General features: G+C 41.0%; 1 protein-coding gene across 5 annotated transcripts in view; it reads left to right on the forward strand.

Annotated features, from left to right (window-relative positions):
- Positions 1 to 23,898, forward strand: part of DPP6 (dipeptidyl peptidase like 6) — a 574,879-nt gene that overhangs the window by 476,780 nt on the left and 74,201 nt on the right. For all 5 annotated transcript variants that reach the window (XM_063181571.1, XM_063181626.1, XM_063181427.1 and 2 more), the window contains exon 8: positions 7,495 to 7,615. In XM_063181571.1, coding sequence (XP_063037641.1) covers positions 7,495 to 7,615 — 121 coding nt within the window. The remainder of the gene's footprint in view (positions 1 to 7,494; positions 7,616 to 23,898) is intronic.

Raw genomic sequence — 23,898 nt, forward strand, 5'->3', positions numbered from 1 at the left:
TTATTCCCCTTTTTGAAGAACTGATAAGAGCTGGTGTAATCACATCATATGCATTAGGAAAAACACTAATGACAGAATACATTAATGACAGCTATTTGAACATCAAAGTTTGCATTTTATGAGGCTCAATAGAAGAAATTGGCAGAGTATTAATTAAATAATGCATAATCAATCAGCAACAAGATTTAGAACTGATTTTGAATTGATCACACATTTTTTCTGCTGAAGTTGATGTAAGGGCAGGAACTGCAAAATGCCAAGACCTTTCTGGTACAATGCTTGTCACACTTCCTTGGGATCACAAAATGAAAAGAAAATTATTGTTTCTGCTTCAAGATGCTGCATGGATGAGGACAGGCCCAGGCTGATTCTGGGCGGCACAGACAGGATTTAACTCAAAAAAACAGCAGGGAATCTCTCTCTTTGCAGCTTTTCATTCCCACTGTCCTCAGCTTCCAGGTTTCACATGGCAGCATGAAAACAAAATTAATTTAGGAGGGGATATTTCCAAAATATTTGGATGGAATTAGAGAGCACTAGAAATGGTGTCGAGGGAAGGTCTTTCTGTTTGTGTATTTCCAGGAAGGGTTTGATCACAATCAAAGCTACTTGTGTCCATGGTCTGACATTTCCAAACCACATTTACAAGCTGTGGCTCTGTTACAGACCTCAGCCAGCTACTTAGCATATAAATAAAGACATAATACTTTTCCACTTCCTGAACATATTGGTAAGATAAATCTGTGTATTTTCCAGAGGCATTCTGATCAATGTGATGAATAACACCATATAAATATGTAGACAGTTAATATACAGTTCAGCACAAAACATTCCTGTCACTGAACCAAAAAAAAAAAAATGGACAGGAGTCAGACTGTTCTAAGGCAGTGCCTTATGATAAAAAGTTTTTTTAAAAGTCCTTGATTAAAGAAAATCTTTAAATCCCCTTGTGGGATTATTGTGGTGGGTTGCCCTCCATGCTGCTCTATCACTCCCCTTCCCCAGTGGGCCTGGGGGAGAAAATTCTATGAAAATCTCATGGGTGAAGATAAGGACAGGGGAATCACCTGCCAGTTGCCATCGGGGCAGAACAGACTCCATTTGGGGAAATCAGTTTGATAATTTGCTATTAATTGTAACAGAATTGTGAGAGTGAGAAATAAAATAAAAATAACCACAGCTTCTCTTCCTACCCTTCCCCATCTACTGGTGACCTTGGTGTTTGTGGTGTCTGTGTTTCTCTCACAGTTCGTCACTCCTCTCATATACATACAAACCCAGCATTTTCACCCTTTTATAAATACATTTTCACAGATGCACTAGCAGTGCCCCTGATGGGCTCGTCTTTAACCAGTAGCAGGTCTTTATTTTTTTCATAATTTTTTTTTTGTTTATTGATTCTTCAAAGTAAATACAAGTGTTTCTGAGAGGTGCAAAAAAGTTTAAAATTATTCTCTTTCTTTTTTTATTATTCAGAATGTGCTCTCAGGTAAACTGGTTTTCCAACAAAAGAGCAGAAAGAGAAAAAAATAAAGGTTTGACATTAAAAACAAGAAACAATGAAATACATCATGTTGGATGAGGAGAGGATAGTGTGTTTATTTGTATTTCTATTTCCCCACTCACTGTGTCTTCCTTTTTGTGCCTGGTCTTTTTAAGCCTCAAAGGAAGATTGAACTGATTTTGAATTTAAAGCAGGGTTCTGTGGCTTAACCCCAGCCAGCAGCCAAGCCCCACACAGCTGTTTGCTCCAGTGGGATCAGGGAGAGAATCAGAAGAGTAAAACCCAGAGCACTCGTGGGTGGAGATAAATGCAGTTTAACAGGGAAAGCAAAAGTTGTGCACACAAACAAAGCAAAACAGGAATTAATTCCCTGTTTCCCATGGCTGGGCAGGTGTTCAGCCACCTGCAAAAGAGCAGGGCACCATCACATGTATCAGTGACTTTGGATGACAAACACCATCCCTCCAGAAGTTCCCCTCTTCCTTCTCCTTCCTTCTCTTAAAGTCATCATGCTGACTTTAAGAGTCAGCATCATGATGACTTTAAATACTCATCGTGATGCTGTGTGGTCTGGGACAGCCCTTGGGGCAGTTTGGGTCCCCTGTCCTGGCTGTGTCCCCTCCCATCATCCCAGGCACCCCCAGCATCCTCGACAGCGTGGCAGCGCAAAAAGCGGAAAATTCTGTGTAAGCCCTGCTCAGCAATAGCAAAAATATCTCTGCATTATCAACACTGTGCTCAGCACAAATCCAAAACACAGCCACTGGGAAGAAAATTAACTCTGCCCCAGCCAAACCCAGCACACGGTGCCAAGGAAAGATTTGTGACTCTGTACATGAAAACCAGTTCTTGTTGATCAGACTCTCCATGTCAGAGTGCCAACCTTTCCATGTCACCTCTTCTCTCACAGGTAAATCCTGTGGGCTCACCTTGCACTGTGGAAAGGTGTGGGAAACATTTGCACTTCTCAATGTGCTAATAACTTGCAGTAATGAGCATCCAGGCATTAACTTTATGAGAAATTTGAGTGATGCAGCTCATGCAGTTGACAAGTTATGCATTAGGAATTGTGAGGTAAAGAGAACATAAACTTAGAATGCCACTCTACAGCTGGTAAATAAATAGGAGCACTAAAAATGCAGATTAGTGCACATGAATTTCTTTTCTTTTGATCTATGGAGAAGTGGGAATTTCACACACCTCTTTGGCTGGATGGAAGGTAGGCAGACCAACTGTAAAAGGAGGCGTTCACCTACTCAAAATAGTTGATCACTGTGACTTTTTAAGTCTTGAGGAGATGATTTTCATTATATTCTTAAAAAAAAATCCATAAATGAATCCATTTAAAAGTACCAATATTTTAATTAATGCAGCATAATTTCTGAATACCACTCTGGGTCAGTTTGGTGGAGAGTATTATTTTAGAAACTCTTAAGCAGTCGCAAAAGCATTTTAAATAAATCCTTGAATCAGTCAGTGTCATTAAGGGTCTTGCATGTTTGAAGTGACTTAAGTTTAATTTGTTGTTAGATCAAATATTTACCCTACTGTATAAATTTATCTTACTGGATACTTAAGCTTTGACTTTTCTTCCTGTCTCAAGCTTGTGGAAGAGGGCCCAATCACCCTCTTTTTTTTTTTTTTTCTCCAATTTTAATTGTGTGGTGCAAGGATGTCTAATAGTTTGGGGTTTTCAATTCTAACGCCATTTGCATACAGACAGAGATTTCTTCCCAGATCACAGGAGTTAGTGTTGTGCTGATACCTGACGATAAAGGGGTTACAGCTCAAAGTCACAAACTGAGCCACATAAAGCAAAATCCATTGATTTTTATTATCCTGGGATTAAATGAATGCATTTGAAAAACCCCAAACTTTATCTAAATCCCCTCAGATGTTGCAGTTATTTTTGTTAAGTGTTTAATCTTGGGAGCATTTGTTAAAACATCCAGCAGAAAGAGAGGTCTTCTGCTAGATCCAGTGGTGAGAAGTTTCATATGTTAATTCTGATTTCATTAGGAAAAATATTCTAGGTTTCTTTGGTTTGGCTGTTGTTTTTGAGAAATAAAATGGTAAAAATAGATTTTTTCGTTTATTCTGTGTCTGTCCATCATCTTGTAAAACTTACATCTTCCGTTTTTTTTCTGTAGAGTTAGCAATTTCTGTTTCTTCAGTCTATGAATGGATGTTTCCATTCTTCTTACTTCTTTCAGAATATCTTCTCTTTCATCTGTGTTGAATGTGTCATGATGAAAAGGGACGTGGTATTGAGCACAGGGTTCTCCTGGCTTAGCACAGCTTGGTTTTCCATGCCAGCAGTTGTGTTCAGTGCTGGATTTTAAGGCACATGTGCTGCAAGAGTGTCTGGGTTAAAGTCTTGCTCAAATATGCACAGCAAAAGAGAAGATACCAGAAATTTGGGCTCTGCTCTTTATCTCCTGTACAGAGAGGCATAAAACTGAACTTGATCCCTTCTGTCATCATTTTAAATTTGTCTAGGAGTGCTATGCAAAGCTGACGTGAAGTAATGTAAAAGTGATGTCTGAACATATTTTACTATTTTTCTGTACTGAAATTTCTTATCCCCTAATTAGCTGACAGGATTGATCATTTGATAGAAAGCACTGCTTTGATGCCAGGAAACCAAAACAGTAAAAATTGTTACACAGGTATTTCACAATAACTTCAAATCTGTTTCTAACATGGGATGTGAGGTAATCCAAAGACATTTCTCTCTTGATGAATAACAGAAGTCCAAAAGCTTTTTCTTAATTTATAAGATACATTACACAGAAATCTTCCTTGTGCTGCTTCAGTTATCTTTTATCTTGATTATGGTTGACGTTTTTAGGGTACAAGGCACTGTAGTTAGGAGGATAATTTTCAAATCTCCATGAGGTGCTGCAGTTTGGCTCTGAGTTATATGGGAGGCAGTTTGAAGTCAGAGCACTATATTATTTCTCCACTGCAGCACCAGATACCTCACACAGCCTGATGAGTGCAATGAAGCTTTGAAAGATCAAACAGTGAAGATGGAAACATTGCAATACTTTAAAAAGGGAAGGGTGGGAGCAGGTTGTCAATCCACCTTCTTTATTTTTCCTGTAAACTCATAAAACATTGAATATAGTACAAAATATTGCAAACCTTATTTTGCTGGAAGAACGTGGGCAAGGGAAGGGTTGCATCACTTGAATAAATCCAATTGATTGTGTGCCTGTCATAGAAGAGCTCTTACCCAAGCACCCCTTAGCACATTTAGTACTCAGACACAGAGATTTTGATTTATTTGAACTCTGAGTATCTTATTCTGCTTAGTCTTCACAATTTTTATGCACATTTAAATTTCAACAACCTCCCCATATGCATATTAGCTAATACATAAAATTCTTTACTTGGAATACCTTATCTGGCTGCTCTGTTTACTAAAACTCAGGGTAGGAAAGAATGTAATATCTTTCACAATGTATTTTTTACTTTTCAAATCTATTCATTGAATGCAGCTCTTCCTAGCTTAAAAGGAAGTAGAGCAAGCTACAGTTTCAGTAATAATTTTTACCTTTAGGCAAACCTGCTATAACTCCTGCCAAAATTAAATTAAGATCTATACTTTCTTCTGGAATCTTTCCAGCTCATCTGTGGGTGAAACATATACCATAATAGGATGTGAAACAGAAGATGAAAGCAAATAATTTTCCCAATTCTGCCTTTTCATAACGTGAGAAGCTGCTTTCTAGTATCATGGTAAAAATACATAACAGTTATTCCAGTATCTTCAAGTGTAGAAAAACCCATCTATAAATGTCTACTAAATTATGTTAATAGTTTGCATTTCAGTCTAAGTAGCTTACTGATAACATTTTTTCAGTTTTAATAGAGTTAAGAAATGTTGAAATGTTTAGAAATGTGTTAAAGACAGGGATGGGGAGCAGAATAAAGGTCCCATGAGGTGAAAGGGTCAGTGACCTGCCACAGCTCTCAGACACACACAGTCCATGGGACTGCATGGGATCCATCCAAGGGAGCTGTGGGAGCTGGCAAAGTGCTCACTGAGCACTGCCCCATCATTTACCAGCAGCCCTGGCTAACTGGGGAGGACCCAGGTCACTGGAGGTCAGCAGATGTGATGCAAAAAGAGCCTACAAAAAAATGTCTACAAAAAGAGCTAATGGTGAGAGGTTCAACAAGGCCAAGTGCTGAATTTGGGTCACAACAACCCCAGACAGTGCTACAGGTTGGGGACAGAGTGGCTGGAAAGTGGCCCTGGGGAAAGGACCTGGGGGTGCTGGTTGGTTGACAGCAGCTGAACATGAGCCAGGTGTGCCCAGGTGGCCAAGAAAGCCAAAGGCATCCTGGCCTGAATCAGAAATGGTGTGGCCAGCAGGACCAGGGAGTGATTGTCCCCCTGTCCTGGGCACTGGTGAGGCTGCACCCCAAACCCTGTGCTCAGCTCCCTCACAACAAGAAAGACTGTGAGGTGCTGGATCATGTCCAGAGAAGGGCAATGGAGCTGGGGAAGGGTCTGGAGCTCCAAACTTGGAAGAGTGGCTGAGGGAGCTGGGATTGTTTAGCCTGGAGGAAAAGAGGCTCAGGAGAGTGGATGCCTTGTAAAGGCTGACCTAGAACACAGACTAGAACAGATGGAGTTAAAGAATAAAGCAGGAATTTATTAGGAGGTTTCAATAGATCCACCTTGGGCAGCACAAGAGCCCAGCCAGGGCTACACCCAAGATGAACCAAAATGGTCACAAAATGGTCATGGGTCTCTCACTTTTATAAGTTCTGGTCCATTTGCATATTGGAGTTGATTGTCCAGTTACAGCTTTAGCTTATGAAGTTCCATCCTTCTTGTTTTTCTCTCTTCATTGTGCTCTTGGGCCTGAAATTTGGATCATTTGTCTTTGGTCGCCAGCTAGAGAAGGAATTGTTTTGTCTCTCTACTCTGTAAAGAGAGCTTACTACCCCTAATATGAAGCTTAGAACTGCAAACTAAAGCAGTACAGAATCTAAAAATACAAAAGCTAAAACCTGAGGCATTGGGGGACCTCATCACTCTCCACAATTACCTAAAAAGAGGGTGTAGCAAGGGGGGATCAGTCTTTTCCCAAGGAGTAACTGGTAAAACAAGAGGAAATGCCTTCAAGTTGTGCCAGGGAGGTTTCAATTGGATTCCAAGAGCAATTCCTTCACAGAAGGGGTTGCCAAGCATGGGAACAGGCTGCCCATGGCAGTGCTGAAGTCACCATCTCTGGGGGTATTTAAAAGATGTGTAGATGTGGCACTGGGGGACGTGCTCTGGTGATGGCCTTGTCAGTGCTGGGTTAATGTTTGGACTCAGTGATCCTAGAATCAGAGAATGGGTTGGGTTGGGTTGGGTTAGAAGGGACCTTAAAGACTTTAAGGGTGTTTTACAACCAAGTGATTCTGTGATTCTGTGACTTTACTTAGAACCTGGTGTGGTTCACTTTGGAGTGAGGGGACAGGAACTTTTCTATCAGTGACAGAGAAACACAGAACAATTTAACCACACGATAAAGACAGATGCCATGAAACAATTTTTTTATTATTGGCTGGCTAAAGCTTTACTTCCTGATCAGCATTTAAACACATGAATAAAGAGCCTGATTCACAGGAGCATTTCACAGCAATAGCTCTAACAACTCTCAAAACCTGAGCAATGGAACTCTTCATCTCATGCTTTCTGACTGAACTGTTCAGTTTCTGAAATGAAGACAGGAGTGAGAGAAATAAAGCTTATATCAAAGCACCAAGGCTTCAGTTTGTTGTAAATTAGCATCTTTCTATTAGCTGATGGCACTGCAAGCAAGTTGTGGAAATCCTTTTTTTTTGGACAAAAGATGCCATAAAACTGTGATATGTGATTTTGTACTGCGAATTATTGTAAAAGCAAAATGCAAGATTTTATGCTGGAGCCACTGCTTAATGCTGTTCTCTTTTTCTTTTTCTTCTTTTTTTTCCCTTCAAATCAGATATTTATCTTTGAGAACAACATCTATTACTGTGCCCATGTGGGGAAACAAGCCATCCGAGTGGTCTCCACAGGAAAGGAAGGTGTTATTTTCAATGGGCTCAGCGACTGGCTCTATGAAGGTAGGACACAACATTTAGGCCAGCAGTTAGTCATGAGTTTAAGTCACACTCTAGAATAACAGACCTTGCTGGAATTAGACATCCAGCATTGCATTTCTGGGCACTGGAGGACCACAGAGCTGAAAACCTGCTGTTCTAAGAGTTGCCTGATGTGCTGCAGTGGAAATAATGTGAAATGGTGTAAGAATTCTGTTTTCAGGCTGTTTTCTTTCCCTTAGTCCAAAGGTAATAAATCACTGGGCTTTAATGAACAGAACTGCTTCATTATTTAATGGCACCTGCAATCACTCATGGACGTGGCAGTTTTCAAATCACAAAAAAGGACAGAAATGGGGAGGGAAAAGGGTTCTATCTTAAAAGAGAAAGTGAGAAAACAATTTTACTTGATTAGCTGTTTTCCACAGAACTAGGTGGGCCTTGGAAACTGCCCACATCTTGCCACCTAAAAAAATTTCTAAAAGCAGACCCCAGTAATTGGCTTCTTTCCTGTGAAAATGGGCCTGACAGGGTGGAGGGTCATCTCTGAAGCACTGTTCTCTTTGATCCTTTTAGTTGGCAAATGGCCATTTTGGTGTGTGTGAGCAGCTGCTTGAAAAGTGATCTCAGCTGCTTATTAGCTTGGGAGAGGGTCCTCACCACCCCCAGTTCTTTTGGGTGTTGTTGTAGGCTTTTAAAGTAATATATCAGAATAAAAATTTAAAACACACACACACATATATGTATATGTATATGTATATGTATATGTATATGTATATGTATATGTATATGTATATGTATATGTATATGTGTATCTATATATCTATATATCTATATCTGTATCTGTATCTATATCTTTGTCTATTTATCTTTATCTATATGTCTTTATCTATATCATCTATCTATATCTATATCAATATCTATATCTATATATATATCTATATCTGTATCTATATCTATATCTATATATCTGTATGTATATCTTTGTCTATTTATCTATATATCTATATTTCCTGGTGTATATCTTTGTCTATTTATCTATATATCTTCATCTATATCATCTATATCTGTATCTATTTGTCTATATCTATATGTATAACAGGCACATATCATGCATCCCTCTCTCTGCTGCTGACTAAGCTGCTGCCAGCAGTTCCTTCTCACAGGGATCCTGGCTTTTGGACCTGGCAGTGTCTCTTTCCTCTCACGCAGCTTCTCTCTAAAGTCACCCTTTCTCATACAGGTCCCAGCATAATTCCAAGGTTTTCTTACTTCTACAGAGAGAAATTCCAGATACATCTATGAACTGTGTCCTGTTGGCTGCTCCCAGTTCTCTTGAGGCTTAATGGAACAGAATAGGTTACAAAATGCCATTAACAGTTAATTGATGAAAAAATAGGAATCACTACTTACATTGGTCTGCATCACAGCTAGACCATGATCCTTAGATCCAGAAATGAGGGAATTAAAATGAATGAGTTTGTTTGCCCCTCCTAAAGATGCTGATCCCATTAATCAGTGTAAAAACTCATCAAACACATCAGTGGAAAAATCTGATAGGATTTTATTATTTTTTTATATTTAAATATGTGCTTCTACTGCAATACAGCATATTTGCAAGTGTCCTCCTTGTGCTGTGAAAGCACTTTGTAACCAGAGAAGTGGCTAAGAATTTACAAAATGCTAATTTTCCTTCACTTTATTAATTTGCTGGTGAAGTTGTGGGCAGGCTGTTTGACCCTGGAGGTCAAATGTGCCTACTCCTACGACCCATATTTGTCTGATAAACATCATTTAGTACATGAGGTCTCCTTGCAGAGTCTCACACACAGCACCACACTGAGAGGGGTTTGTCAAGCCCATGAACCCAGAGCACATCAGCAAGCCCAGGATGACACTTGTTTTGCTGACACCTGTTTTTATTCAATTACAGGATTGCTCAGGCAATTTCTTGACTGACATTGACTTTCAGGTTTGCCCTCTATAATGAATTTGCTTGTTAACTTTATGTTAATGTGCGTGGGTAAGAAATGAATGTCTGATCGAGTGCAGTCTGCTTATGCCAAACCAGGTTCTGTAACCTGTGAGGCACAAGGCAGATTAGGACCATTGGACCTGTTGTTCTCTGGGGTTATGTTTGTAAGAAATTAGGATTTGGAAATGTCAATTTGTTTGCTAATACAGTTTATATTGAACTAAATAACTGTCTTTTTTCACAAGCAATGTTTAGAAGGTCCCACAGGAAAACCCGATTTAAACGTTCCCAACTAATGGGAATCCAAAATCAAATCCTGTGTGAGCTGAGCTCCTTCTCTTGTCATCACTTGTGCATTCCTCATGGAAATAAACCTGGGACTGGTGTCAGGACTGAGGATGTGTGCTTGAACCAGCTGTGGGGCCATGGTGTTGTTGGGTCTGCAGCGCACAGACACCAGCTGCCTACCTGCACGGATGGATGGAGCAGGATCCAGAAGCAGCTGGATATTCCATGGAGATAAATGGATAAGAACAACTGAGAAATGAGAAACACCTCCCCAGTGGGCTCTAAGAAAATCCAGTTATGGCTACCAATGAGATTTAACCTGGGATACTCTGCCAACACACCATCACCTTTGTTTTTCCAAAGCTTTTCCTTTTCTTGGATGCCACCTCTTCAGTGGGATCAACTTGGACCTCATTTTAACTCCAAACTTACCTGACTGGAAATGCTTGAAAACTTGGCAAAGACTGAACTGTGCCACCTCAAGACCACTTTTGCTTTTCACCCATTCCTGCTGTGGTTTGTAGCCCTGTCTTCCCCACCTCCCTTCCGAGCTGGGTGGGATGCTCAGGCCCGTGTTTGTTTGCACTGCTGCCATCTCAGTGAGCACCAGGATGAGTGCTGAGCATATGCAGAGCCCTCTCTCCATCTGTGCAGCCAGCTCCAGCAGGCAGTCTGCAGAGGAGCTGCGAGAATCAGGATCACGGGGAGTTCAGCACACTCCTCTTCCCTTCCATGCTCTTTTCGTTGCTGTGTTCTGTGACCCCTGGCAGCGACAGCAGAGCCTCCTTGCAGCGCCCACTGGGTTTCTGTCACAGCTCACACCCTGCTTCTCACTTTCCCTCAGTGCAGAATGGAAAATAAACCTCAGGGTTTTCTATTTGGGGAAGATGACTTTTAATGATTTTTAGCGACTTTTATCTACACAGCAAGAGCACCCCGACAGCAATTCCCCCTCATTTTGTGAGAGCTGTTTGCACAGTGAGCTCTGCAGATGGCAACCCAGCAGTGCCACCCTTTGGGGTGGCTCCTGGCACTTCACATGCATGGCAGACCCTGGGGGACACTTTTCTTCACAATGTCATCACTCCTGTCGTGACAGAATAGATGCACTGCACTATTAATCACAGGTTTTTACTGAGTCCACAAACACAGCAGATCTAGAGTAAATTTGACAGGCTTTTTGCCCTGGAAAAATGCAGAAGTTCATTGCAATTCAAGTTAAGCTCTGCTTTTGTAAATCTGCCAAAGGAGAAAAAATTTCTTCGAGGTATTTATGCTGATCTGTAGACTTTTGATAATATAGTGAAAAACATTTCAAATCAATCAGAGCTTAATCTACTTAGTGCATTTAGCTGGACGGTTATAGATTGATACATAGATTACTGTAACATGAAAGCATAGATTAAGCATGGGGTTTATTACTAAAATAAACACTGACAATGTTTTCATAGTCTGACTTAACATTTTCAGAGCTGTGCCTGATAAATGCTTGTACTAAAATCGAGTGATATCCTATAAAACAGAGTTTAAAGTTCTGCCACTGGAATCAGCTACACATTTAAATGCATAGCAGCAGCAAAGAGTGGTTTTTATTTCAGTTTGCTGTATGATCATTGTTGGTTTGAGAATATGTTTTGGCAGTGATAAGTCTTACAGATAATTTTAAAGCAAGTGCTGGTGTAGCAAAAAGGACTTCCAAAGCAATAAGATAAGAGTATTTATATGTTCTGTGTATAAGGAGTAATATCTTAAAAATAACATGCATTTAAAAAGTGAACTGCAGGTAAAATTAATTTCATTTATATGCTTTTTTTAGAGCACTCTTCCAGAGAAGTTAATTCTGTCATGGTGTAATTAAAGTGCCTTAATTTGCTACCAAGCACTTGGAAAGGCTGTTGAGCAGTTGTGAGGAGGGGCGGCAGCAGGGCACTCTGATGGAGGTCACCTCCATGATTCTGTTAAGTGGCAAAAGATTGAGATGTCCCTGTGCTGCAGTTTGAAAATTTGTTGATTTTGGGATTATGTGATGCTGAATCTTGAGGAATGGGGCAGGAGAACTTCCCTCCATACTGGCATGTTGCTGCTAGACCAGGAGCAGCCCAGAATGGTTAATCAGGGTCCCTGTAGCAGGACAGGGACCTCTCCTGGGCTGCAGTGCTAGAAAGTCCTGGTATGGTTTCCTTGAACAAATCACAGATAAAGCTGGATAACTTCTGGTGTTATGCTCTGAGTGCATGCTTGGAAATCAAGGATGTGACACCGTGGAGTGTGTTTCTATGTCACTGCTGGGAGGATTTTCACCTACAGATGGTCCTATGCCATGCATAAAGTGTGGCATGAGGAGTTTGCTGCATGTGTCCTCAGATATTAGAGTAGAAACTAGGAAAACAAAGGAACAGTTTTGCAGTTTGCTCTGTGGGACACACCTGTGGGTATTAGATCCTTTGGTAGGAGTAGCATGTGAGTTAAAAAGTAATAATTGCATATGAGTTACTCCCTTATCTCGTGTCACTGTCAGAGGATCAGAGGATGTCTCTAAATTTGGAAGTCCCTAAATCTCAAGATCATCTCAAATTGAGAATCTCCATTCCAGACTTTGTCCTGACACCATGGCTGGGATGTCTGATCTGGACATCTCCTCATCCTCAGACATCAAGAGGGAGTCACTCCTGGCAGCCCAGCCCCAGCCCCAGCTCCCACAGCACACATTTAAACCTCTTGAGTAGTATGAGCTTTACACAGTCATCCCCTAAAGCTGATACTCTGCTTTGCTGAGCTTACCACACAGTGGTGTTGCCGTGTTTCCTTTTTTGGCCTGGAACCAGGAGGAGGAGGAGGGGGGAAAAGCCTCTTTTTCAGAGATGACTCCCATGCCCTATTAATCTTCATTTTGTCGGCGTGATCACCAGCAGATCCTCTTGTGCGACTTCGCAGTGACACCTGGTGGGAGAGGCCAGGATGTCATCGCCATTAAGGCAATGAAACTGCAGATTTTTTTTTTTTTGCTGCAAGATCTAGGGAAGGCTCCCAATTTCCACTCACATACATTTCCCTGAAACTCTCTCTCAGCTTATGGGAACTCCGCATCCAAAGCCACTGGCTGATTCACGCTAATAGTGCTTCTGTTCTTTTGTACACTTTATAAAGAGAGGAAAGAGAACACAGTAATAAAGAAAAATCTTTTCCATAATTTAATCAGCAGCTCACAGAAAATATCAGAGGGTAAATTTAGATCATGTATGACTGGTCTCGGAAGTGCAGCGCCTGGCAGGAGCTGCCAAATCAAATATCAGTTATTTTGAGCAGTATCTTTTATGCCTACAGCATTTCTAGCAAGTGAAGTAGACATATTTCTTACATTTAGAAATATTAATTCTGAGACTCTGGAAGTGGTCTTAGTACTGGGAAAGCAGTCAGTAAGTCTGCTGAAGCAGTGCCTTACCTAATTCGTCTGTGTGCTCAATTTTTCATTTTATAACATGAGAATGCTGAACTTCTGCTAGGAAGCAGGAACTTTGATGATCAAATTATGCCTGAATGTGAAAAGGAACATTCATAATTAGCCCAAAAGCAAGTATGTCCCAACGTTCCTGTTTAGTGCCACCAGAGAAGGAGATGACATATCCTCATATTTCACAGGCAGGGCTAACCTTTCCCAGTAATTAGAAGCTCCAAAACCTGGTTGGGGAGAATGAGATGAGGAATTAGACTGACTCATCGCTGCATTTTTTAAGATAGTCTGGATAAATAAATCTCCTGCCATACTAAAGTCATTTCTGCAGACAGTGAAAGAAACCAGCCTTAATGGGACTACAAATTATTCTATTTTGACAAGAAATGAAGAATCATTGGGACAGAGAATCTAGATTTTACTTTAGGAACTTTCTTATTTTCAGTCACAAAGTAAATATTCCATGGACATGGGTAAATTTGCAGTTCTACACAGCTGCTGTGGGCTAAAGGGAATTTGGAAAACATATGGAACTGGGAAATGACATCAGATAGTGCCAGAAATGCAAGTCAAAAATCCATTAGTTTGCTCTCAAGTACATGCTGGTGTTTTTGAGGGGTTTTGGGGGAATCTGCATGGAATTTGTTCCCTCATTTGTGTGCTTGCTCAGGCAAGGTAGCAGAAGCAGAGTGGTGCTTTGGTGGCATTGTCCCCATAGTAAAATAGGAAATTTTCCTCTGTTTTGCATTTGGACATCATTGAGTGTTGCCCATTGGGTTCATGCAGCTGCTGTGCAGCATTTGGAGCCATCCAAGCCTCAGTTAGCCATTATTTAGCTCATTAAGGTGACTAGATTTCTGTGAACTGTTATGTGCACACTGATTTATACCAAATGTGCATAAAACCTGCCCAGTTTCGTTGCATTCAAAGGATGAAGAGCAGCTCTTGACCTCAGCCATTTGTTTGAAGTGGATATTTCTACCATATAAGATTCCATTGCAAGGAAGATGAACTAGATGCAAAATTACTTTGCTTTATACATGTCAAAGCAGAGGGAAAGAGTCTTAAATTTCACCAGATGATGTCATGAAAGGCTCTGTAGAAGTGCCATCACGTGTTGGCTTTGGTGGAGGTTCCCCTGTCCCAAGGAAGCTCCCATTACTGATTGCATCACCAGGAATAAACTTCTGGCCCTTCTCAGCTGGCAAAGGTCAGGGAAAAACTGAACCATTTACAGTGCACATTGTGAATGCCTGCCTGGAAACCAGCAAGCTCCTCAAAACTTTAAAATTTGCTGCTACCTGGACTTTAGAATGTGCTTTAAAATGTGCTATTACCTGGACTTTAAAATATGCTTTAAAATGTGCTGTTACCTGGACTGGCTTCAAAATCCAGCACTGCACCGTGAGAAACCCTGCCAGCTCTAGCCCAGTCCTCAACCTTCCCTCCCTGCAGAAGGTTGTTTGGAAGGAGGATGCCAGCCAAAACCAACACCTGTCATCCTCTAATTTCTGGATCAGCATCATTCAGGCTTCAGGATGGCTTTTGGAAGGAAAGGAGAACATCATTTACTGTGGTCAGTGATCTCCTTGGGGCAGTGGAAGGAAGCCAGCTGTTCATCCTGATGTCACAGCACAGCCAGCAGCTTTAAAGGGTTCAGTGAGTGAAGTTGTTCTTGTTTGCCCTGAAGCCCTGGTAGGTATCACAAAAAATAGGTGTTGTATCACTGGAGTCAAATATTTCCCAAAAAAAAATGTGTATTGTGAGTTGTATAACAGAGCTACTCTGGTTTTCTGCTTGCACACAAGTTCTGTTTCTCTGCACCAATTTTATTACAGTGGCTTTGGGTTAAATTGCCTGTTGGAGAGCTGTGTCCTCATTTTCTGATTATGCTGATATTTTTAATAACTAATTAGTAGACCAGCACTTTGAATCTTGCAGAACAGATTTTGACCTATGCCATGCTAAGTTGAAGTCTGGAATAACTCCCTGGAGATAATTGTGATGCCCTGGATCTGCACCAGGATGCTGAATGAGAGGGTCCTGCTATAATATTCATGTTTTATGTCCACTTTAAGGGTTTCAGAGAAAATATCTTAAAACACTGTTATTCCCAGAAAATAAAGAGTGGCATGTTAGAGACTATTTTCAAATCCAGTCAAATTTCAAAGCCATGTTTTTCCTCCATAGAATAATTTCTATGTTTTAACAGTATAAAACACAAAAAATGTATTCAAGTGATCAAGTTCACTGCATGTAAAACAAAAATGCATCATTTCTATGTTGGTAGAATTGAGCTGGAGGGCTATGACACATGTAGGAGTCTTCCAGGCTGTAGAATGTTGTAAGCGATTAAAAGAATTTAATTAAATTGTACAGAAATGCTGTACAGTATTATAGGGTGGAAATATATCTGTTAGGGCATGTTTCCCAGGGATACTGCAGGGATCTCTCTGCTGAGGGATTTTTAAGAGTGAATTAAACAGATTTTTGTCATGGGTTGTTGAGATAAACATCAATCCTATTTCAGAGCAAGAAGGGGATTAAGACTTCTTTGGGCTTCTTCTGGAACTACAATTTTATGATCTTGCGTATAGTTTTGATGTCTTTTTCTCACATCTTTGCAGTTAGGCATTTTGGCTCTGGGATTACAAAGAATGCCTGTTTTTATATACAACAGGGTAAATACACATAAACTGCTTGTACATGATGGTTGTAGGGGATTGAGCTCCCTATCATAAATTTATATGTGCCTCATTATTTCCCTGAGGAAAATTGGTAATTTTCTTCTTCTGAGGATGTCCATGAACTGTTATTTGAAAAACATGTTGGAAAGAAAGAAAGAAAGCTTAATGTTTTTAAAGTGCCGCAATCAAGAAATTATTACAGAAAGAACAAAGACATTGAAAGATAGTCATAGAAATTTTATGTTAGTGTGTAATTCCATCAATTTGAGTTAAAAGGTAATTATTTCCTGTAGGTTTTTTTCTTGGTACAGCCTTGCTTGTGGAAATTAAGGGGCCAGTGCAAAAGCTACAGGCTGATTAAATAACTTTCCTATTTGTCTCTCTCACTGCTGGCCTGAATAAAGAGTATCTGCCTTAAGAAATAAAAAAGCAAAAATGAATGTACTCTGTCCAAATTAGAATGAGAGAAAGCCAAATGAAAAGGATGAAAATTCTGCTGTCATTTGTGATTCTCACTAGAGAGCTGGCCTGTCCATTGTTGTATAATAGCAGGAAAATGAAAAGAACATCCAAAATTATGACAAAAATCATATTATAATTTGTTTACATCAGCTTCCCTAATTTGAACGAAAAAAGAAAAGACAAAGAACCAAATTGAAATGCAGTTTAAAATACACAACTCCAAACCCTAATGCCATCTGGAAGGAGAGGTCAGAGCGGGTCTGGGACTGGAAGAGCAGAGGAGTAATGATGCGAAGTGCAAGGGGTGTATCAGTGCTAAGGGCCGGCTGGGCACCTGGGAGGGCCCCACAGAGCTCAAGTCCATGGTTTCCTCCAGCAGAGATTAAGTCTTTGTGAAATAAGCCAAAGGTCAAATCTTTGCATGCGAAAAACAGCCTTCCATATGCCTGTGCTGCCTGTGCTTGCTGCTGTGGGAGGCATGATGCCCAACATGCTCAGATCCTGCTGCTGGATGTACAAGACTGTTTTCCAGCAGTGTTCCCAGTACCAGCTCTCCACAGGACCTCAGCCCCTGAAGACAAGAGGGATGGGGGTGATACAGTGCAGGGAATTGTGACGGTGTTCACAGGGCTCTCAGGTTAAGGGAAGAGACAAGGATCTGACTCCATGTTTCAGAAGGTTTGATCTATTATTTTATGGTATATATTACATTAAAACTACAAGAATAGAAGAAAAGGTTCTCATCAGAAGGCTAGCTAAGAATAGAATAGAAAGGAATGATAACAAAGGCAGCTGTCTTGGACTCTCTGTCTAAGCCAGCTGGACTGTGGTTGGCCATTAATTACAAACATTCAACATGGGCCAATCACAGATCCACCTGTTGCATTCCACAGCAGCAGATAATCATTGTTTACATTTTGTTCCTGAGGCCTCTCAGCTTCTCAGGAGGAAAAATCCTAAGGAAAGGATTTTTCATAAAAAGATGTCTGCAACAGGGAATTCCTCAGATTTTGCCAAAGAAGCCCAGTGGTGACTGCAGTGTTGGCACCAGCCAGGACAAGGAGCTGACTCTGGCTGGGTTCTACTCTGTGTCAGGAGAGCTGAAGAGCAGGTCTTTAAGGCTATCAATTGACACTCCAGCAGTTCCTGAAAGATAAAACACCCAGGGATTGTTCCACCCTCAACACTCAATTAGTTTACATTGCTATAAGTAACAACCATATGGCGCAGCTTCTGCACCAGCTGCTCTCTAGTCTTCAAGTACAGGTCTAAGGGGAAACTGTGCCACAGAGTTTACAGCAATTATAAAAGCAGGGGGAAATGGCAGGTTTTAAAGGTGACCCTAAAGCTTTTGGATGGGTTAAGCAGTAAAGTATAAGTGGGCAGGGATGCATTGGCTGCTGTGTGCCAGGCTGGGGGCTCCAGGTGCCTGCAAACAGCACACACAGGTGGAGAGCAGCCAGTGTGGGACAGCAGGGACCAACTCCAGAGGGGTGGCAGACACCTTCAGTCCTCTCCTGGGATGAGGACTGCAGAGACCAAGCAAAGCAGTGACATGTAGGAGATGTTTTCCTTCAGATCCATGGCAAACAGCAGCAGGCTCTGCTCAGACCTGCACCTTTCCCTGGCTCCCTGCAGCCCTTGCCCACATCCACCAGGATTTCTCAGAGTCTGGAGATGGGGGATAGATATTGAGCTAGGTTTCATGGCCCACCAAGGCAGAACCAGACCCTGCAGGGGGGAAAAGACCAAAACAAACCCATGGTGAGATGTCTGCTCAGCTCTGCAGCCTCCAGCAAGAACAGCCCCGACAATTCTGTGTTGCCCAGCCTCTGTGCCTGCTTTCCCTTCTTTCCACTGAAAACAGAGTTTCTTTGAGAACCATCTCCACAGCACAGATGAGCCTTGTAGAGCTGGATTTGCTGCCATTCTTCCCAGTTCTTTTCTTCTAAAGGGATTGTGGTCATTTCTGTGTTTGCCTGTGTCATTCTGGTGCTGAATGAACTTTCCCTCAGCCAGTTTACATACCAGAAAATCGTGATTAGAATACGTTATTTTATTTTATTTTATTTTATTTTATTTTATTTTATTTTATTTTATTTTATTTTATTTTATTTTATTTTACCAAAAAGCTGTTATGCTGTAGTCTCAACCCTAAGAAATTTTAAGACCATGAAAGTCCTTGCATGTTGCTCCGTACTGGAAAAATTTATTCTATTGCTTTGACTCTCATCAAACAGCACAGGAGCACAAAATGCTGCTAAGAGCTAAATAGTGTGTTTTATTTATAGTTATTTAAAATACTTCTTCTTAACAAGTTCCTTAACTGAGGATTTAGAAGGGAAGTCTTTTCACTTCTAAAGTTTTTTCAGATTTTAATGAGTGGAAGTATCATATCGTACCAAAGCAAACTATTAAGTGCTCTGTGTTTTTATTTATTAAATTTCCTGTGGGGTAGTGAGGTGTCCTAGATGGTTTTGTGTCTGTACTGGCTATATGGATATAAGCTGCACCAAGAAACTATTTACTCTCCATCTCACCTGGTACTGGTTATACAACAGAGATGACCACAACAAATACCCTGTTGGACACATTATTTGAATTTCAAACTCCTAGCTGAGAAATATTTCCCATAGTTCAGGTAAATTTGCCAGAAATTTAGATGTAAAATTCCCAGTTACAATCTCATTCAGTATGTACAATGCCCTGATTCATGTATTAGATCCAGATCAGAATTATACAGTTAAGCAGAAGCTGATACCTATAACAAATGTACATATTCCTTAAAGCTCTCTGAGTTTTGCTTCAAGATTTTTTGAGTGTTTTCACTGACTTATTTAATGTTGTGTTCTTGGCTATCATTGATTAAGCCTTAAATCTGTGGTTCCTGGTCTGTGAACCAGAGAACAGAACCTTTCTTCAGAGACCTGGTATAGTTATATGTTATATTTATATATGAGAAGTATCCACACTTTTCAAAAGTGCAGACAGAAATGTTTACATTACAGTTTAGATGTAGACTTTTGATGCATACTGATTTTAAAATTAGTAACAAATAGATCTTGTTTTTTTTATTTTCTCAGTATCACAGTCATTTAAAATTAAGACAGGTTTACTCCCTAGAGTGATTTTAAAAGCGTGTTTTCTCATGGATCACCTTTTCTTCTGCACCTGTAATTCCTTTCCAGGCTGAACTTTTTACTGGTTTTGTTGTTGTACATATTCCTACTTTTTCTTTTTTGTGTTTCATTCATTCTTTTTAAGGTGCTTTTAAATAATTTGAGACTGTTCTCAATTCCAATGAGGCAACAAAAGCAACATAGTCTAAAGAGAACTCCTATCTTGAAAGCAAAGGGTTAATGCTGAAGGGCACATGAATGCTTGTTGGCAAAAGGGAACAGCTCCAGAGTGGTCCTCAAAACTTCATTAGAGATCAGAAAAACATGCAATATTGCATTAACTGGAAGAAAAACTCTTCTATTAGAGAGTTAATGTCCTTAGAAATGCTGCAGAGTTTATTTGAAAAATAAACCCAACAAGCCTCTATTAAATTTATTGAGGAAATAGAAAGCAGAAACTCAGAAAGACTGTAATTGCCACCTACAAATATGATAATTAGAGTGAATAAGAAGTAATGAAGGAGGAAACCAGAGGCAGCTCACCTCCTGAGCAGGAAGGTGGAGGTTGCATTGCCACCATGTGGCAAAACTGTGGAGAGCCAGAGCAGCTCCTCTCCCCATCAGGATTCGAGAGGAGAGCTGCAAACAGCCAGAAATCTGCATGATTTGCTGGGGGAAAAAAAAAAATATAGTATGCAAATGGCATCCTGATTGGAAAGAAGCAATGTGAGATTAAATCCTCTTCTGCTTTTGATTAGCCTGTGCAGTTGGGTTTTTGGTGGTGTGTTTGTGGGGGTTTTGACTTGAATTTTAATACAAAATGCTGTTGCATAAAATATTCAGTGGAAAAGTGAGCAGAGTGCAGAAAAGGAAAGAAAAAGAAAGTTCTCTCTTCAAAATGATGTCATTCATAAGCTTTTTTGAGTACAAAAATCCATCATTCTGTTGCATGTCTTCTTGAAATCATCCTTAACGTTTCTGCATGAATTTTTATTTTTTCAAATTTTACTGATAAATCTGGGATACTTCCCAGTTCTATAATATTTAGAAATATGAGCCTTAGTGTTTCATAAAGTACTTTTTAGAAGAGATTATATGGAAATATAATTTTTTATGGAAGTTCTGCCTACAGCAGGATTTGGGATTCACAAAAATGCGTCACCTTGCTCTCCCCCTACCCCTCAACTCCAGCTCCTAATTCCTCATGGCATGACAACTGGTTGCTGCAGAAATTATTAGGATTCAAGAGCATGATTTCACAGCCTGAGTCGGATGAGCTTTTCCCAATCCCCTTTTTGATCAGATTAGTGCTGACCCCTGAGCTGACCCCCAGCCGAGGGGAGCTGGGCCCTGCCAAGGCAGGGATTGCTGCTGATCCCTCCAGACAGCTCTGTCCTGCTGCCAGCCCTGCTTCTTGCCTTCCCTGCAGCCTGAGCCTTTCCCTGGTCGATGCAGGGTTCATAAAGGGCTTGAATTGATGCTAAATGCAGTGGCTGTTTCTGTATTTAAGAGCAGCTCCCACCCTTGGCACCCCCACACTTGTGGCTGAAGTGCAAGAAAAAGATGAAATGACCATCACAGCTGACGCTCAGATGTAGCTCTTGGTACAAGTCTAATTATGACCTCCACTGAGGCAATTATTCTGTCTTGATCTTAATGCCTTTTGCAAGCATCAATTAATAAAACTGCACATAATGTCCTGGTAGGACAGGAGTTATTACCATCTTTTTAGAAGCAGGCAAACTGAGGCACAATTATTGACCTGGTTTTAGATGAGATGAGAGAAATTAGGACACAAAACTGAAGTCAGAGTTTCACCTTAGTCCCTAGAACCCAGCTAAAGTGTAGAATGTTGTATAAAAAACCAGATGTGGGTGTTTCAGCACAGACCCCCTTCAGTTGTGGTCACAGGACAGGAGGGATGCACAGCTGGAGAGATGTGTCACTCTGCAGGAAGGCTGGGCTAATTCCAAGTGATTTCCACAGGAATAAGAACCTTTCCAACCCACAGGTCATCCTGTGAACAAAAGGCAAATACCTGTTTTTAAAGCTGCCCCAGCTCTGTCAGACTCTTCTGCATCCTTAAGGGACTAATGGGCTCTTACCTGCCTTTCAAATCCCAGAAAAAAGGAGCAAATCACTTCCCTTTTTACACAAATGACTCATAAGCACTTGCCTCCTACATTAGTTTTGCTTTTGCTCAAAGTTGAGTCATTGTCTTGTATTTGATTTAACAACAATAGCAGGAGGAAAAAAAATGGCCATCAGTAGCTACTGCATAAGAGTAGATCAAAAGCAATTCCTTAAAGGAGGCTTTCATGATTGCTAGATTAAACATTTGAGAAACTGGTAAGAAACAGAGCTGAAGAAAAACAGCTCCTAAAACCAAAGCATTATGTTTTCATGCTATTGTGCTTTTAAAATTGAAGGCAACAGTCTGAAAACAGGCATCAAAATAAATCTTACTTGAAGGGAATTATCTGGAGATCATTGTATTTATTGCATTTGTTTTGATTTTCCAGCCTTTGCCTCATACTGTAGTCATGGACATGACTTAAAAGATTCAATACCTCATTTAAAAAATTAAGCTTTACTTGGTTATTGAGTTGACCCATGCTAACCCTTAAATTGTCATGCATTTTGGAGTATCACCAGCAGGCTGGAAATGGTGAGAATAGGACAGGAGGCAAGAATTGTGTCCCCAGCAGCTGATGGATTTCAAATGCAATAGCTGAGGCTGTGCTGCCCCTTGGAGGCACAGCACAAAGTTGCATAAATCCATGAGGAGGGAAAGGATTGGTTATGGTGCTTTGGTATGATCTTGTTTTTTAACTCTGCCTCCCCTCTACCCTTGTGCCCCAACGCCCAAAGGGCTGCATGTCTGAAGGCACTCCTTGCCCACATTGGATTGTGTGTGATGATACACTGCATAAATCATTTTCCAGCTAAATGTTGTTCTTTTATAGTCTTTTTGTGCTCCTCATTCATTTTCCATATCTGCTACAGCTGTGGATATCTCAGCAATTATAGAGGGTGAGCAGTGGTGGGAAGGGAGGGTCAGGAGGTGCAGGGAGTTCTGATTATTGTCTGGCTCTGTGGGGCAGGGAATGGATTTGGGGATTTCCTTCCTTGTGAGTTTCCCCATTTCAACAGATCCAGTGGAGCTGTGAATCTGGCTTGTGAGCACTGCTGATAAACCAGACCCTGAGCCATGGTGGGAGAAATTGTCACCCTGTTCATATGGCCTCAGTGCCAACACACTGAGACAAAGGAGCAGCTCCCTCCTGCCCACTCAGGATCCTTTTAAAAACTCTCTCTGGAGAATGACACAGCTAAAATATTATGTTCTTTGAGAAACAGCAACACAAGGCTGCTCATGGGACACCTCTTGTTTAAGAACTTGCCTGTGAATTTTGGGCATCTGATGTTGACCTTGCAACTTAGAGTAATTTGAACAGGAGGCTGAGCTGGCAAGTAGTGAGCCAGGAAAGCTGGGCATGCATCAGGAATATTTCAGTGCTTTTGTGAGATTTTAGATTACTCAAGACAGAATAATAAATCCCAAAGGAAGAGTTGGTAGCTTTAGAAATAGTAATTTTAGTGGAGTTTTTCTGGCTGTGTTAGCAGAGAGCCTGCAGCTCCAGGTGAGAGGTGGGAGTAACACGAGAGAAGTGCAGTCCTCAAAACAACTGAGCTGACATTTGGAAGGGCTATAGTGCAGGATCTCCCAATTACTGAGGTCAAAGTTTGTCCTTAATGAGGAGATGTCACAGCACAGCCCTGCAGAATGGCCCTGCAGCTGAAGGGAGTTGCAGGAGGAGTGGAGAAGCCAAGAGGTGTGTTTTCCTTCATCCCACTGAGACTTCAGAATCCAGCCCTGGCAGAGCTTCTTCCCCTGGAAGAGGAAAAAGGCAGCAACATGATGGATCTAGCCACGTTGCTTGGAGCCCAGGCTTGTCCCTGACTAATTTGTTTTAAACCAGTTTCCAGAACCTTCCAGAACCAGAACCTTCTGTTCCCTTCCAGAACTGGTGTTGATCTGCATGAATTACTTGCTTGGACTTCATAGAAATCGCAAATGCAAGTCCACTGAGCGCAGTAAATACCAGATCACAAAGAATTTGGCTTTGGTTCCAGCAAAATAACTTTCCTAGGACATCCAGAGATGGTTCCTGACCTGCCCTGTCCCATGTTTGACCTGATCTTTTCCTGTAGGAGAAAACACACATTTGACAGCACGGCTGAGAGAGGGTTTAGAGGGGAAACAGCTCTTTGCCTTCTGCACAACAGCTAAATTGTGCCTAAAGATGGAGTGACTTCTCCAG

Source organism: Melospiza melodia, chromosome 1 (assembly GCF_035770615.1).
Source record: "Melospiza melodia melodia isolate bMelMel2 chromosome 1, bMelMel2.pri, whole genome shotgun sequence".
In the NCBI taxonomy this organism is placed as follows: domain Eukaryota; kingdom Metazoa; phylum Chordata; class Aves; order Passeriformes; family Passerellidae; genus Melospiza; species Melospiza melodia.